General features: G+C 39.3%; 1 protein-coding gene across 2 annotated transcripts in view; it reads left to right on the forward strand.

The window, feature by feature from the left end:
- LOC126235841 (DNA polymerase alpha catalytic subunit) overlaps positions 1 to 17,434 on the forward strand; it is a 330,143-nt gene that overhangs the window by 265,099 nt on the left and 47,610 nt on the right. For both annotated transcript variants that reach the window (XM_049944704.1, XM_049944705.1), the window contains one exon: positions 12,039 to 12,108. In XM_049944704.1, the coding sequence (XP_049800661.1) occupies positions 12,039 to 12,108 (70 nt within the window). The remainder of the gene's footprint in view (positions 1 to 12,038; positions 12,109 to 17,434) is intronic.

Below are 17,434 nucleotides of genomic sequence, written 5' to 3' on the forward strand. Positions count from 1 at the left end.
ATGTGTTTCCTTTTATTGAAATAAAATAATCTCAGTGGTCTTAATTAAACACATATACCATTTGGGTTGCTTTCTCCATCTAAAAACAGTTCATTGCAAAAGATGTTGAGCTGCAAAGATAGATTTTCAACTTACATCGTAACTTACCCTTCAGATCTCAAAATTTGTCAGAGAAAAATGCTAAAACTTGTCTCGAGATCAGGGAAATACCAGGGAATTTCACTTTGGGAAACTTGTGGTGATCCTGATACGACATGTGTATTGCAACAATAAACTCAACAGTTAATATTTCCTTCAAGGCTGCTTCATAGTTGTTAAGAGTTCCGGAATCATCAGTTCTATATTTCAGGTCACTCACCCTTTCGTTGACATCTTCAAATTGCAAATATATCACTTTTACAGCTCTGATTCTACTTTCCCATTGTGTTTCAGACAGAGGTTTCAATGTCAATTTCAATTTAGTTTTTATAAGATACCAACACTTGGCTTTATTTTTTAAGGAGCACATAAACTTCATTGATGAAACTGAAAAACGTTTTAGCTATTGTAGAAGTGTTAGTGGCATCTAGCAAAAAAACAAATTCCAACTATGGCATCCGCACAGCGTAAACAAAGCTCATGTATTAATATTGAGTATTCTTGTTCTAACACCTTTATTAATGCCGGCCATATTGGTACACTTACCATATCCCTGTCCTCGACAGTTTTTGATGTCTAAGCCATTATTTTTAGTTTCTTTAAAATTGCATTTGTTATATACTCTCCCATTGTTTCTGCGATGGCAGTAAACCCAACAAAATGTTCCTCTACCTCTCCAGTTAAGGAATTACAAAATCCTAATATTATTGACATTTGTTCCACATGGCTTGAATCCCTGGTACAATCGAGCACGAAGGCGTAATATTTTGCTTGTTTGACTGTGTTTTTGGATAACAATTTAAATAGGTCTATAAAATTTCCACTGTTTCCACTATCATTCAGGTTAAGGGGTTCTCAGAGCCCTCCAAACGCCAAATTTTGTGAAGCTAAGTATTTTATAATATTTATCAATCTTTCATACAAATTATACCAATACCTGTGTGATTCACCAGTCAGTCTCTCCTTTTCCTTATGTATTGTTTCTCCACATTTGATTCCTTTACAGAATTCCATCCATCTGATTGCACACTCTGTGTGTCCTTGACTTTGTTTATGCCTTTGCAATATTCTACCCAGATCTCTCCAGTCACAATATCTGTCTTTTAACATGTGTGTTTGCAAGTGTGAAAAGAGCCGACATGGAAAGCAATGAACTTTGTGCTTTTTGCCATTACTCAATCTTCTAGTAAAACCAAATTTAGTAAAATGTCTTTTATTTGCATCTTTGGAGCAACTTTCATCATGTTTCTCTAGGTTTTGTTGGGAACCATTTTGAATTAAGTTGACACTGCGAATCTGTTACTGGAAATACCCACTTTTCCCAGAAGTAATTCTATAAATGACTCTCTTATATGAACAGTTTGCTCTTGATTATTACTTTTGAAGTCTATTTCGCTCACAATCTCAGATCACAGCAGTTTCACCCAACTCTGATGCTGTATCAGAAAGGGCAACAGATTTATTCGACTCTGAAGTTGGTTCTGTATCAGAAACTAAAGACATTTCATTGGAGGCCTCTGGAGCAGTTACGTCTGAAGTATTCTTAAGAAATTTCATCATTCTCAAACTCATAGCTTGGTTGGATATAATCATTTAGCCTTTCTTTTTCTTTTTGATGCACCAGATTCCCATTTTTTCCCTACTTCTCTTGTCTCTTGAAGGTCATGCAGACGTGATGATCTAAAAACATTTCGTACTAAGGACATTGATAAGTACAGTAGGGTACTTAAAGTACTTAATGTCATAGTATAGAGCGAATAGGGTGTGCGATTATCATACGTGGCAGAATTCTTTTTTTATTCTGTCATGTATGATAGCAGCCAAATGAATATGCCAAGAAATGTATTTGTATCCTATGGGATGGGATTCCTTTAGTATGCATGGTGGAAATTGGTTCAACCACACCTTCAAAAGACTTGTTCACTTGTACTAGTTCATTAACTTGAAAAAAGAGTGAAGTATAAGTTGGTAGGATTGGTTTCACAGAGCTGGCATTACTGGCCACAGAGCATTGCTGCATTTGCTTCTTGTTGGATCGAAGTTTCATGTAGGAAAAACTGTGTATACCAAGTGGGCTGTGAATTTGGTGTAAAGAAAAGTAAGTGTATTTTCTATTTAACATGCATCTTTCGTTAATGTGGCAATCAGCTTCCCCCCTAAGTATAAAATGTAATTATTTATTTATTTTTTTAAATTTTTAGTCTGTATGAAGGACTTTACAACAAAACAGACTCCTTCAAGTTCCACGGGTTACTGTCGTCTAGTGTGCATGCACCGATTTGCAACAGGTATAGCCCACGCAAATCATGTAATGTAATAGGCCTACCAGAACCAGCCTGCAGTCCCAAACTTGTATGCTTGGTGCACTGCCTATCGTGTAATGTTGCCTGATGACCATGGGTAAATACTACAACATTCATATGGCAGACAACTAAGTAGCTAAAACTGTAGCAGATTCAACAACTTTTTTTCTTCCCTAAATCGCTCCAGGCAAATGCCGGGATGGTTCCTTTGAAAGGGCACGGCCAACTTCCTTCCCTAATCCGATGAGACCGATGACCTCGCTGTTTGGTCTCTTCCCCCAAACAACCCAACCCAACCCAACTTTTTTGCGAGGCCCCACAGGGGGGCAAGGCCATCAGCGGTCGCTGATGTCTAGCGCTGCCACTGTCCTTCTCTTCTGTCTTTGATCAACTCCACTTCTTCCCAATCCAGATTGTGTAATGCCTTCTCTCATCACTCTTCCTCCCTCCCCTTCCTCCTATTTCATCTCTCTCTCTCTCTCTCCCCCCCCCCCCACCCTCCCTCCCTTTCCTCCTTCCTCCCCCCTCTTTCATTCCACCTCTCTCCCTTACTCGCTCCGCTCACTTTCTTCCTCTTTATCACCAACTTTCCTTCCTTCTGCTCCCTCACCTTTTTCTATCTAAGGCTACCTTCGGAACTCCTGCAGACACTGACTCATCTGCAAAAGCCGATTCGAAACATCATAACAACCATACTGGATTAAATTTGCATATGCTACTTTGGTATAGTGTAGTGTGACATCTAGGGACACAAATATAGTATCCGGCGTGGTTGTGCACATGCGACGGGCCCGTGACGTTGGAGAGGAGGAGGCAGTTGTGTGTTCCATCCATTTGACATGGCAGTGCATGTGAGGACATTATGGATTTACATCGCAAAATTCAACAGTTAAGGAGCACCAAGATGTTATCAGATTTCTGACTGCAGAAGGGGTTAAACCGGCCAATATTCATCTCTGGATGATGATCGCGTACAGGGCAGACTGTCCAGCAAGTTAGTGAGAAAAATGGAGTGCCTGTTTTCTTGAAGGCTGGGAGTTTTTGAGTGATGGTCCGAGACCAGGTGTGGCATATTTGGTAATCATGGTCGAACTCGATGGCTAGGTGCACAACCTGGTGAAAAGTGGTTGGCATGTCACAGTGCGAAAATTGGCAGTGATTATGGGATCCAGTGTTGGAACAGTGTGGTCAACTGCGCCTGACAGTTTGGGTTACCAAAAGTTTTGCATGCAGTGGGTTCCGAATAAACTCGGCGAACTGCAAAAGGAACTGTGTATGGGGCTAGTGCTGTAGTACCTGTTCCGGTATCATGAAGACACTGCTTTCCAGGAGAGTATGGTCACCGGGGATGAGAGCTGGTGTTATCACTTTGAGCCAGGTCAAAGCAGGACAGTGTGCAATTGAAGCATGTGTCATAATCTCCCCCTAAAAAATTTAAAGCGGCCCCCTCAGCAGGCAAGATGATGCTTACCATCTTTTTCGGTGTCTGAGACCCAGTACTCACCAAATTACTTGAATACGGAAAAAACATTAACAGTGACGTGTACTTTGAGACACTCTGTAGCCTACGCATGTCCATCAGAAGCAAAGGGGCTGGGCTGTTCACAGATGAAGTGATTTTGCTTCACAATAAATGAAGTTTACATATCTCTACATATCTCCAAGGTCACACATAGTTCAAGTTCAACTTAGAGCAGTTTGAGCATCCAGCCTACAGCCTGGACATGTCACACCACAAGTATCAGGTGTTTGGTCTGCTAAAAAACATCTCAAAGGGGAGTGCTTCAACTCTGGCAATGAACTGAAGGACACAGCTACAGGAATTCTGGGATCTGACATCTTCCAGGGGAACAGGAACTGTTCCCCTGGAAGATGACAGATTAACGCTCTGCAATCAGCATGATGAAGTGTGTGTCGGGATTCATCAGACCGTGCAACACTCTGTCACTGCGCCAGCAACCAGTGCCAATGATCATGTGCCCATTTCAGTTGCAGTTGCTGATGTTTTGGTGTTAACTTTGGCACATACACAACTTGTCAGCTGTGGAGGCCAATCGTTAGGAGTGTTTGGTGCACTGTGTGTTTAAGATACACTTGTACTCTGTCCAATATGAAAGTCTGAGGCTAGCTCTGCCACAGTTCACTGCCTGTCCTGCTTTACCAGTCTTCCAAGCCTACGATGTCTGACATCTGTAATGAGGGGTAGTCGCCCAACCTGTACTGTGGGATAGAGACAAGCTGGCAGCAGCTCCATTATGCTTTGAGGGACATTAATGAAGGAATCCATGGGTCCAGTGGCAATTGTGCAAGGCACCATGATAGCCATGGAGTATCATACACTGGTTGTAGACCACTTACACCCATTCATGACAGTTGTGTTTCCCAACAGCAGTGGCATTTTTCAACAAGATGATGCGCCGTGTCACAAAGCCAGGAGTATGGAGGAGTGGTTGAAGGAACACAGTGACGAGTTCCATTAGACCTACTGGTCCCCCAACTCACCAGATGTAAACCCAATCGAACATATCCTACAAAGGCCTCATTAATTACATTGCGTGACGCATTGCTGCTGTAATGCATGCCAAAGACTGACATATCAGCTGTTATATAGGTGATCATAGTGTTCCGGTTGATCAGTGTAATTCTGCTTGTTGTATATTAGGTGGACGATAGGTTACATGTGTGAGGAGCAATAGCAGACCTAAGATTGAGCCTTGGGAACCCCATATGCGATTCCTCTCATCAGAATTATGTCTCTGGACTATATTGGTTGAATTATTGAGTGCAACTTTCTGCATTCTTTTTGTTAGCTATGACATCACCCATTGGTTTGTTATACCATAAATCCTATAGAACTTGAGTTTGTCTGGCAGAATACTGTGGTTCACACAGTCAAATGTGTTAGATAGCTCGCAGAAAATACCATCTCGTGCTATTTTATGCTTGTAGAAACTAGTGAGTATACATGAAAATGGCATTCTCAGTAGAGCAACCCTTCTAAAACCGAAACTGTTATTTGCTGAGGATACTACTGTGTGGGTAATATTCTAAAAAAATTTGGGAAATGATGTCAGCAGTGAAACAGGTGGTATTTATTGACATATGTTGAAGTGTTTTATGCTGTTGTTGGCTTGCTCCTTGAATCAGAACACTTCATGAGACCTGTCACCTGATGTAATATCTGACTATTTACCCCTCTTCTTTTTTTAAATCCGGTCGCTGCAGTTCATTCTCTTGAAGTAGAGGTCCTGCTAATCGGTGCCTCTGGAACCCCATGTGTAGCCGAGGAAATGCTTGACTTATTCACATTCTGCAGCTGTTATTGAAGCAAAATAAGATAACTTCCATTCATGTCACAAAAAAGCCCATCCACTACTTTGCTTTTAGAAACATATATTTCCTTGAGTGCTGTACAGATCATTAGAGCAGTTCATAAATTAAAGTAGAACACAACTTTTCATATGGCATATATTTCAAAGGCTCAACATAACATCCAAGATTACAACACATTTTATTTGTTACAAAATCATCATGTCTTTCGTCTTCATTCACGGAGAGTGTGGTTGCTCCTTGACTGTCAAGTCACCGCCAAGCCACGACTCCAAAAAGGTCCTGCCCAAAGCAGAAAGCCGTTTACTTGTCATCACACCTTGCCGTTTTCTCATATTCCGTACCTGCTGTTTAATGTCTGCACATGCAAAAACAAACACTCGCATCCAGTGTACGTTCTGCAACTCGCTACCTACTCAGTGTTATTCTGTCAAGACAATCTTCCCTTGTACTACACAAGAAGTGTGAAATGTCATTTGCCTAAACAGCATGTAACATTTAACTGTCTTATCACCTTTCTGAAAGATTTGTTTGACAATGGCATATTTGAATCTCTCTGGAAAAATGCCACGAGTCAGTGATGCATTGTGTATTTCAGATAGTAAGCGGCTTATTATATGGGAAAAAATCTTGGGTACTCTGTTGGAAACACCATCAAAACCAAATGAGCTTTTATTTTTGAGAGAATGTATAATTAATTTAAGAACAAAAAGTTGAAGTTGGTGATACTTTCAGATGATTGAACATAATGAGAGTTGTTTTTGAACATACTGCTGTGATTTTTTTTCTTGAGCTGTTTATCCCTATGCTTTCTACTGTATTTTTATCCTTATGATTCCTACTATATTTAAGCAATGATTATTAAATACATTTGTTTCCTGTGACTCATCATTTATAGCTCTTCCATTCAGGTCAGTACTGAGATTAACCTGTTCTGTGAGTGATTGTTGTGACTCATTTGACTACTTTCCATATAGCCTTAAGTGTGTTGTCCATATAGCCTTAAGTGTGTTGTTGGAATGACTGATTTCTGACATGAAATGCATGTTCCTTAATTTTTTAATAACATTTCTTAGTTATTTTGATTACTTTTTGTAGTGTGCAACTACTGCAGTATCTCTACTTGTTCTTGCCAAAAGATACATTCCTCATTTTCATTTCACAAGATTCTATAATCTCTCTGGCTGTTTAATATTCTTTCTGATTAGCTTATGTCAAAAGCTATTTTTCAAACAATGATATCAATCTTTTCGTGTAAACTATTCTTAAAAACTCTTGTCCTAGGGTCATTAATTATTCTGATTTCCACTGAGGATTATCCGTACTGTAAGGCACTCTATTATTTATCCTAATTAATTGCACATCGTGATCAGAGAGCATTTGTTACTGGGTAACACTTATTTTCTTGTTTTGAGCTTCAGCATTTGTTACTCGAAAGCAGGTATTTTCCTGTTTTGAGCTTCAACAAAAGAAAACATTATCAGTGAGGATCCTGCTGTCTTTATCCACCCGTTTAGGAAAGTTAATTTCTGATATCGAATTGTAGGAGCCAAATAAGGTTTCCAGATCATTGTTCCTTTCTGAACCCTTTAGAAAATCTACATTGAAGTCACAAAAGACTGCTTGCTGGTGTGATAGATAGCACAGCAAGGAAACGAGATTGCTCATAAACATTTCAAAACTTCCCACTGGGGATCTGTACAGAATCACAGTTAAAAGTGAACTATTTGTCAGTATTAATTCACAAGCACACACTGCTGTGTTCTTACCACTACAAAATTTACTTGTCTCGATGTTTATGAACTTGTGCTCTGTCTTAATTTATTTAACAACTCCTCCTCTTCCCATATTAATTCTGCATGAGTAAGCTGCTAGAGTGTAATCTTTTATATGTAACTAATCTAACCCTGTGGCTAGGTGGTGCTCAAATGGGCAAAGGATGTCTTATCTTTACAGTGCTTTCTAAATTTGCCAAACAGGCGAAAAAATCTTCGACCTTATTACTTAGTTCTCTACTATTTTGATGAAATGAGCTAATCTTACTTTTCTGTGCATTCCCAAGCATTTTGTGGGGCTCTTCTATTATTTTGACTTCTTTTAAAACAAAATCTTGATTCTGACCTAAAAATGTGTGTTTCTGATACTAACCACAGGGATCTTGCTGTGTGTGATGGTGGCTGAAAGCAATGAATGTTTAGTGCTCACATCTGTTTAAAAGTCTGAGCAGGAAGGAGGACTGTCCATAGCAGTGATCCCAACCAGTTGTCACTGAAAGATACACTTTGTGGTGACTGCAAGCCTAGAACTATTCTTGATGGCTTTACCTGCAGCCAGTGTGAGATTTATTTTACATCTGAATACAGTAGTTGTAGCTATAAACAAATCCTTGCTGTTGTCCTGTTGATAAAAAAAAGATAGCATCATTTTATTTTGTTAGTCAAACCTGTAAAATGAATCACCCAGACTGTAGTGAAATGAAGATGTGAAACCACTTGTATTTTGTGAAAATGAAATGGATGTGTGATTGCTTAACTTCAGCTGTTATCATGTGGTTGCTGTAGAATGTGTGTGCGATTGATTGAGTCCTATTGCATGGTTCTCCATTGTATCTCTCCAACATGTTCAGCTCAAATATTGGTGTGCTTAGCAGCTGCCATAAGTTGCACTGTGTATGCCATTGTTCAAAGCCTCCTGTTTTATCCAAATGCTGATGAATTACAACACATTTGGAGTGGTGTAGTTGATCCAATTTAGTTGTTTGTATGTGGAATCCACAGCTGTGATACGTATTATGTAAACTGAAGGTGGAGGGAAAGGAATGGAAGGGACTATCGATGTAAGCTGCATCAGGGCTTTATGTGGAATCAGCAGTGATGAGTGAAAATATATACTGGAGCAGGACCTGAACATGGGATTTCCTGCTTACTAGGCAGTTGTGTTAACCACTGCACCATCTGGACACAGTGTTTATGGCATTTGTGCAGATTATCTTGACACGTCTCCAGGCCGACCCAAATTCCCATCTAGCACCACCTATCCGCATTCCCCCTCCCTGTCCTCCATGCTCACTACCTGGAGATTATCACATAAGGTTAGACATAATTGTGCATCCGCACCGAAGATGTTGGATTCATTGCCCACCGTGGAGGACATGGACGAGGACTGCGGACAGGTGGTGCTAGAGGGGAATGTGAGTTGGATGGAGGTGTGCTGAGATAGTCTGTACAATTGCGATAAACTCTGTGTCTCTATGGTGCAGTGGGTAAGGCAAACTGTCTAGTAAACTGGAGCACCCAGGTGTGAGTCCGAGTCCGGCTCATATTTTCATTTGTTCCTGCTGATTTTGCATAAAGTCCTGATGCAAGGACATCAATAGTTCCTTACCTTACCTTTCCTTTTCTTTCTCTCCCCTCTACCTTCAGTTTACATAATAATTCAGATACTTTTGTGAGCAGCTGTGTGAAGAAATATGTCCATTTCCCCCTATTTAATTATAAACAAAATTAGTGTAATGTTATCTAGACCTAATAAAGCACTCCATGGTGCATAGATTATCCTTGGCCAATCTGTGGAGTGCTATACTTGCAGTGTAGCCCATTCTGTCTGCAAATGTACTCACTCATCCCAAGCCACATGTACAAAAATTGCAGCTTCTGTGTGTACTACCTGGAGATTATCACATAAGGTTAGACGTAATTGTGCATCCGCACCGAAGGTGTTGGATTCATTGCCCACTGTGGAGGACATGGACGAGGACTGCGGACAGGTGGTGCTAGAGGGGAATGTGAGTTGGATGGAGGCGTGCTGACGACTATTAGTGTCGAGTGTATAGCCTGCTGGCAGGTGTTGACCCATGTTTCTCATATTAGAAATCGTGAGTTGTTGTTTGACATTATTGTATGGGGGTTTCACTGACGCATGGCCATAATGCTGTTAATTGCACATAATCCAAGAACATATTTGCTGTATCCCTCCTACAAGACAGCAACCTGCAAACTTGTAACAGCCTCACATCCCACAGGTGGCGAAGCTTCATGCATTGTTTGCCACAACAGGCACAAATACCTGCAAGCGAAATACCAATTTGCATCTTCTCACATATTGGTAAGTGTTCTGGACAACAACAACGGCAACACACCCATTTGTTGTCCACCATGTCTCGGGCAGCCGCCAAGAGAGACACCAAGTCTGCTGCCAACAGAGTGCATTTCCATGACCATGGCACCATTATTACGAACACTATTTTCCTACAGCATGTCATGTGGCCACCAGCAGCTTGCACTGTATCCATGAGCATGACAGCATTTAGGCCAGTGTTCAGCAACAGATCAGGAGATTGGTCTCAGCTATTGAACCAGTTACTTTTTGAGCTCTCCTGGCCAGGCACCAGCTGCGTTCACAGCCCATCAATTGGAGATTCACTAAGGAATCATTGTCAGACAGTCATTTTGCAATGTGCATCTCCAAATTTCTACCGAACTCTGAGGTGTTTATCTTCTAATTTCTTCCAAGTTTAGGGCAGTGACTTCCCTTCTTCAGACTTGGACTTTACACCTATTAAGTTCTGATTGTGTGATTGATTTCAGATCATTCCAGATGGTAACTTGTACTGAATTTAAACTTGTTTGTTATGTGTGAATCTAGACTGGACTTTTGGACCAGGTTGTCCTAGGCAAGGCGGAATCATTTCAAAGGAAACCAAGTGAAGTTCAAGTATGAGAGGCACCAAATATCGTAAGCAACGAAATGAAAAATAGTCAAAAGCATTTATAAAATGGTACCCGAAAATTGAAAGGTACAGTTCGAAACATTCATTACAAATGTTGCAATGTGTAAAATAAGGCTGTACATATGAGGTCTGTTCAAAAAATTCCAGAACTTTGGCCACAAAATTTTTATATGCTTATCTTTTACTTATTGTGCAAGGTCTCCTTTGAATTCTCTCCTCCACAATCAATAGATCACTCCCAGTGCTTCTCCACTTCCGGAAGCAGTATTGGTACACCTCTTGCTTGATTGTGTGAAGTGCCGTCTGCGAATTTTCTTTTACCTCATCTACCTTTGTAAAGCTTAAGACAAAGCTTTGCAATGGTAGATGAGGTAAAAGAACACAGGAGAGTAGAGAGGACGAGGCAGCATAGTGATTTCATTTTTTGTGCAAGTCACGCCCCAACAAGGAGGAAATTGTGGGTGCATTATCGTAATGCAAGAACCATGAATTGTTTTGGAGCATTCAGGCATTTCCCTACTTACATTTTCTCGCAATTGTCGCAACACATCCTTATAGTCCCGTTGATTAACAGTTGGTCCCTGTGGCATATCAGCATGGCTTTGACATTTTTTGGTCATGGAGACCCTTTCCCAACCCATAGTGAAGACTGAACTTTAGTCTCAACATCATAACCATAAACCCATGTCTCATCAGCATTTATGATTCTCTTAAGGAACATCTCATTTTCATTTGCATGATCCAAAAGCTCTTTACAGATTATGAGGAGAACGTCTTTCTGGTCTTGACTCGTGAGCTGTGGGACGAACTTGGCGGCAACTCAATGCGTTCCAAGATACTGTGTCAGGATTTCGTGATGTGATCCAACTGAAACTGGCAAACACAATTTCGTTGACGTTCCTCGCTTGAGTGTCGTCGGTAGACGTAGAAGGGCATCCTGAACGAGCAGTACCTTTAATTTCCATTCAGCCATTTTTAAACCGTTTGAACTATTCTTAACACCGAGTTCAGCTTAAGCATTCATCAGTGTAGGATTCCTGCATCATTTGGTGCGTCTCTGTAAAGGTTTTCTTGAGTTTCACACAAAATTTAACGTTCTACTCCATAGAGTACTGAATTATAACTGACTGACATACAACTGTGAAGCTTCCAGCAGTTACACCGGTATGTGCTGGGATGCCAACTGCATTTTGCTCCAACACACCATTGACATGAAATAATGAATGTTCCGGAATTTTTTGAACAGTCCTCGTACACCGGAGGTCAGCTGCTGCTCATTCCCACTACTTTGATGGCGTTTATCACAGATTTCTTCCATGTAACCTCCTCCTCCTCCAACGGTTGTGCAGCATATTGTGATTGCGGCATATATTTGGCACACACTTTCTCAGGCAGATGTGTGATTTCGTATTTGCAGTTGATCATGATGCAATAGCTTCCTACCTTCAGTTTGTGCCACCAGACAGAATTCAAATATTTTCTATATTATTTCGTTGCACCATTAATATTTGACATTGTTTCATCATTTTTATTTCCAGATTCAGATTTACATGTATGAATGAGAAGTGTCAACAAGTAATAGTTATGGATGGACCTTACAGGAAAACTGTAAGTATTACTAATAGAGTGTTAAAATATTATTGTTTAGATCATTCAGTTGCTTAATTGTCAATATAAAAGCAGTTAACTGTGAGTGTCCAGCAAGTTGTAGTTAAACTGAGTTTGGTATTTACTAGAAATCCTTAGTGAGTTAATATTGCAATATGCAAACTACATGAGCAGCAATTAATAATAATAATAATAATAATAATAGAGGCAGTAATGAATATATGAAATTTCAGGTATATTGGTCTTACTAACATTGTGTTAAGCAATTTCCTTGTTATGTTCTTGTGCAATCTGAGTAATTATATCTGTCAGAAATATATGGCAACCACACAGAAAGTATTGACTTTGGAGAAAAAGTTAACTAATCAGTGGAGGAGTGATGAATAATGTTGTGAGGTTAGTAGATGAGGTAGGAGAAATAAACCAGGAATAGATAGAAATGCGAAATGTGTGATTATTGTTTACAGTGTAACAGAAATACTAGTTTGCAGTTGAACAAAAGGAAAGCAACTGGAATGTGCCGAAAGCGAAACCACTTTGGTGACAGGTAAAGTTCTGATCTTAAGTGCAATGATTTTGGATAATACAGAATTACTGAGTAGTTTGTTCCAGAGTTGTGTGGCTGAAATGAAGGAGTTGGAGACAGGTTTAACATTATGCAGAGGTATAGCTAACATTCTGGATGTACATGATCTGGCATTGCAGTTATGAAATGATGATAGATATTTGATATGCAAGGAGAAGTGTTGATGACATTAATGACTAAGCACTGATGACAAAAGCTGAGTGTGTGAAAATCAAGTCGCTTGTTTAGTTGCACCCACCCTAAGTGAGAATAGGAAATAATGAAGTGATCAAACAACCAAATATTACATAAGTATTTATGGCTAGTTAGAGTTATCTGGTGCTTTCACTAGATAAAAGTAGAAGATAGGACTTATTTTTGTTCAATATGTAAGCTTTCTTGTATGCTGTGACAGTTTGTTCTTACCGGTGCTTGTACAAGATTGTGCTACGATATTTTATTTTCTGGTGGTGTAATTAGACATGATGAAGTATCGGAGGAACTGTTTAATGAAGACGTTTGCTGATCAACTTCAGGTGGGATGTGAGGAAGACATGAGACTTTTTGGAATTTAGTTTAAAACCCACATTTTGTGCCCACTGTAATGTTGAACAGTGGTTGCCATCAGCAGCTTTCTTAGGGCTGGCATTTGAAACTGGATGTCATTAACAGTAATTAAAAGAATGTAGCACATATGAAATATCATTGATATGTAGCGAAAAAATCAGTGGGCCCAGGATATGGAACCCTGGGGGACTCTAGAGAGCACATGCTTCTGTGATGACTTATCTGATATACAGATGACTCGTTGATTTTTTTTTTTTTTTTTTTTTTTTTTTTTTTTTTTTTTTTTTTGTACCTCGAACCACAGTACTTCACTGTTTGTGAAATTTAGCTGTTTCATTATCAAAGTAGCACAAAAAATAATTGAGCCTTGCTGGGATCAAATAGTATTAAAATGAGTGCTTCACGCCTGTCCATGGCACTTACTGATGTTTTCATTCAATTTGATTAATTCAGCTGCCGTTATGTTGTTGTTTTCAAAACCTAATTGATATTTATCATGGATGTTGTAAGATTTCGGATAGTCTATCAGTTATTCAAGAATAACATACTCCACTGCTTTTGGCACTGCAGGTAATATGCCGATTGGTCTGTAGTTGCTTGGTGATTTTGGGTGATCATTAATGATTTTTTTGTCCATGCTTCAGAGTATTCCTGCTTTATTTTACTGGTCCTTGAAAACCACAGCAAGTTGTGACAGTATTGTTGGTAATGCATTCATTCCAGCAGTCGAGCAAGATGGAACACAGGAATAGTATGTGCCATTCACGAAAACCATCCAGGACTAAACGAAATAATTGACAGTCGAGCAAGATGGAACACAAGAATAGTATGTGCCATTCACGAAAACCATCCAGGACTAAATGAAATAATTGACAGTCGGGACTCTAGTGCAACAACTACAAGAGAAGCCTGTGGTTATACCCTCCTGCTGGGCTTTGCCTTCGTGCAACCCCTCCCACCCTCCCATTGGACAGGCTTTAGAGGATACAGTGATTGAACTATTGATGCGTGTTTGTGGAAAGTGTGATCATTTATATTTGGATAATTACTATAACAGTGTGGAAAATTTGAGTTTGTGGAACACTGCAGCAAAATAGAGGAGTTCTGGAAAAGTTACAGAACACAACCAAAACTAAGTGCATTTTAAACTAAATATAACAACAAAAGAGGTGAAATACTCACAAAATTATGGAGAGCATTTAAGATCGAAATAACACAAATGATTTCTGCCATACATAATCAATTTAGTTGAAACACAGAATTATGTAGAAAAACCAGTTACACTATTCAGAAACCTGATAATGTATTGAATTATACTAAATACATGAAGGAAGTGGATTGAGTGCACCAATTCCTTGGTTACCGTCCTTGTATATAGGGCAGTTACTAAGGAATAGGAGAACTATAAAATGGTCAAAAAAGTGGTCTTACACCTGTTTAATTGTGATTTATAAAGTGCATGCAATTAACGTTGAGTATAGATTTAAGTGTCATGAAGCCTTTTCTGAAAGTATTTGTGTGGAGTGTAGCAAAGTATGGAGGTGAAACATGGATGATAAACGATTTAAACAAGTAGAGAATACAAGTTCTTGAAATGTGATGTTACAGAAGAATGTTAAAGATTAGGTGGGTAGATCACATAACTAATGAGTGGGTACTGAATTGAATTGGGGAGAAAAGAAATTTGTTGCACAACCTGACTAGAAGAATGGATCTGTTGATAGGACACATTCTGAGACATCAAGGGATCACCAATTTAGTACTGGAGGAAGGTTTGGGGGTACAAATCGTAGAGAGAGACCAAGAGACAAATACAGTAAGCAGCTTCAGAAGTATATCGGTTGCAGTAGTTACTTGGAGATGAAGAGGCTTGCACAGAGTATAGTAACATGGGAGCTGCATCAAACCAGTCTTTAGGCTGAAGACCACAACAACATATAATGGATTCATACTGCATCAGCATTATGACTTTTTACTGAAAATATGTGATACATGGATCAAGGATAATTCACCTGCTACTGAAGAGAAATTCAAGGTCGCTACTACATCGCATGCTCTCAATTGTGATTCAATCAACAGATGTACCAGGCAGTTAAAGCTATACCAGCCAACACACATGTCCAAAACCAACTCATGAAGAGGACAAATGTGCCATGAATGTTAAAAAAATAGGACAACAAATTTTATGTGTAAGTCTTGTCGAGTCGCATTACACCTCAGAGATTGTTTTGCTTCCTACAATTGAAAGGAGAAATACTAAAGATTCAAGAAAATTTCAGTAAATAAATATACAAACAAATCTTGCATTTGCTTATGTACAGTGAAACTTGTTTTTGTGCGGTACATTGGGATCACAAAAACATTGGAGTAAAGAAACTATTCAGAAATTTTATAAATAACTATAACAAATAATTGTTTACAACATAGTAAAGAAATGCAGCGGGGAGAGACCACATGAAAAAACCTGCACAAAATAAATAGCGCAAAGAAACTAGCATAGAAAAGGACCACTCAAAAACAGTTTTGACTGTATATCTTCCAAATTTTGGGAAAATAGAGGGACAGGCTTGAGATCTAATGGGAACTGATGATGACGTTAGTAAAACTCCCAAGAACCTTGACAAACTGCTGGCGACAAGCAACATGATTGGAGGCAGTCCTACCTGCACCAAACAAAAGAATACTGATGAGACATGCAGATGACACAGTTTTAAAATTTATTTGAATGATGGTATTGTAATCTACCAATACCCTGATTGTTGGTGGGTTGCAATTCATGAGAATTCTTCATATGAATCTGTCTGAAATGATGCATATTAGCCCTGTATTATTATTAGAAAGTAAATTATTCCTGTCAGTTACAAACAACAGATGTAATGGAATGTGACTAGTCAGTTTCAATTTAAAGTGAAAAGTGGAATTGTTCAGATTAATTTCTTCTCCACTTCCAATGGTCTGCTTTTCCTTCAGTACAGTGTTACATTCCAGACATGCAGTTTCGTTATCTTCCATGAGACAACGTGATCCTAGAAGGAAAGTTTTGGGGGAACATGTCGCTTGGCTTTTGACATACTTTTTGCATTGCCAACCCTGAATATATCATGGAGATTATTGAGAAAATTCCCAAAGTTACATGACATGTTGTCTAAGCATTCCACAACATTCTTTAAAAAAATCACAGCCACTCGAAACTGCACTGGCTAAATTGTTTTTCTTGGTTATCTTTAATCGTACACAAAGTGTAATTTGATTTTATAAATTGTAGAACATGCTAGTCGTATGGGTGAGGTGCTGATAATTATACGAGGTGACTCACAGCTGTTATTACAGGCTTCTTCTAGGGGTTAAAGATGAGACTTAGTAAGTATTATTGTGGTAAGAGACCCTTGCCCAAAAATCATTTGGATGTAAAGCAAGTTTCCAGATTGGATCACTTCCATATCTCCCACTTCATGATATGCACATAGCAGAGGCAACCATCTCTGACCTGTGTGCTCTACAGGAGCTGCTCCATTGGGCGACTTTGCTGTCTGTTGCATGAAGTGTATGTAAAAATTTTTTACATGTGGTCCTTGGTGAATAATTTGTGCTGCCGCCAAAACTCGTGCAAGATCTTCCAACTGTACAGGAATCTCATATGCAAGACTCTCCATATGACCCAACAAGAAAAATTCGAGAAGAGTTAAATCTGACGACTATGGTGGCCAAGGAGTTGGTCCACCTTGACCTTTCCACCTTCCACGGGATTTGGCTGAGATATTCAGATGCCACATGTAAAATGTGTGAGTGCATTATCATGCTGAAACCACATCTGCTGACAGATTGAGGGTGGCAAACCTTCCAGTAACTCCACCAGTACCTCTTGCAGGAGTGTTGAGTATAAGGGACCTGTCACACATTGTGGAAGATCATGGATGGATAAAACGATCTTCAGTGATACCATCCCATACATTGAAACCAAACTGTTTCTGAAATCAATATGAAATTGTGGCATGAGGATTTTTTACATCTGAAATGTGGCTATTAAGACAACTGAAAAAAGCTTCCATGATAAAGTGAGCTTAAGGCATAAAAATAGCATGCCTTGGAAATTCAGTTGTGCATATACAGTGATGTAGAAACTACGTATGCTACGTATGCTGAACATTTTTTTAAATTTGTTCTGTATCTTCTGTTTTCATTTCTGTAACATGT

Source organism: Schistocerca nitens, chromosome 2 (genome assembly GCF_023898315.1).
Source record: "Schistocerca nitens isolate TAMUIC-IGC-003100 chromosome 2, iqSchNite1.1, whole genome shotgun sequence".
Classification (NCBI taxonomy): Eukaryota; Metazoa; Arthropoda; class Insecta; order Orthoptera; family Acrididae; genus Schistocerca; species Schistocerca nitens.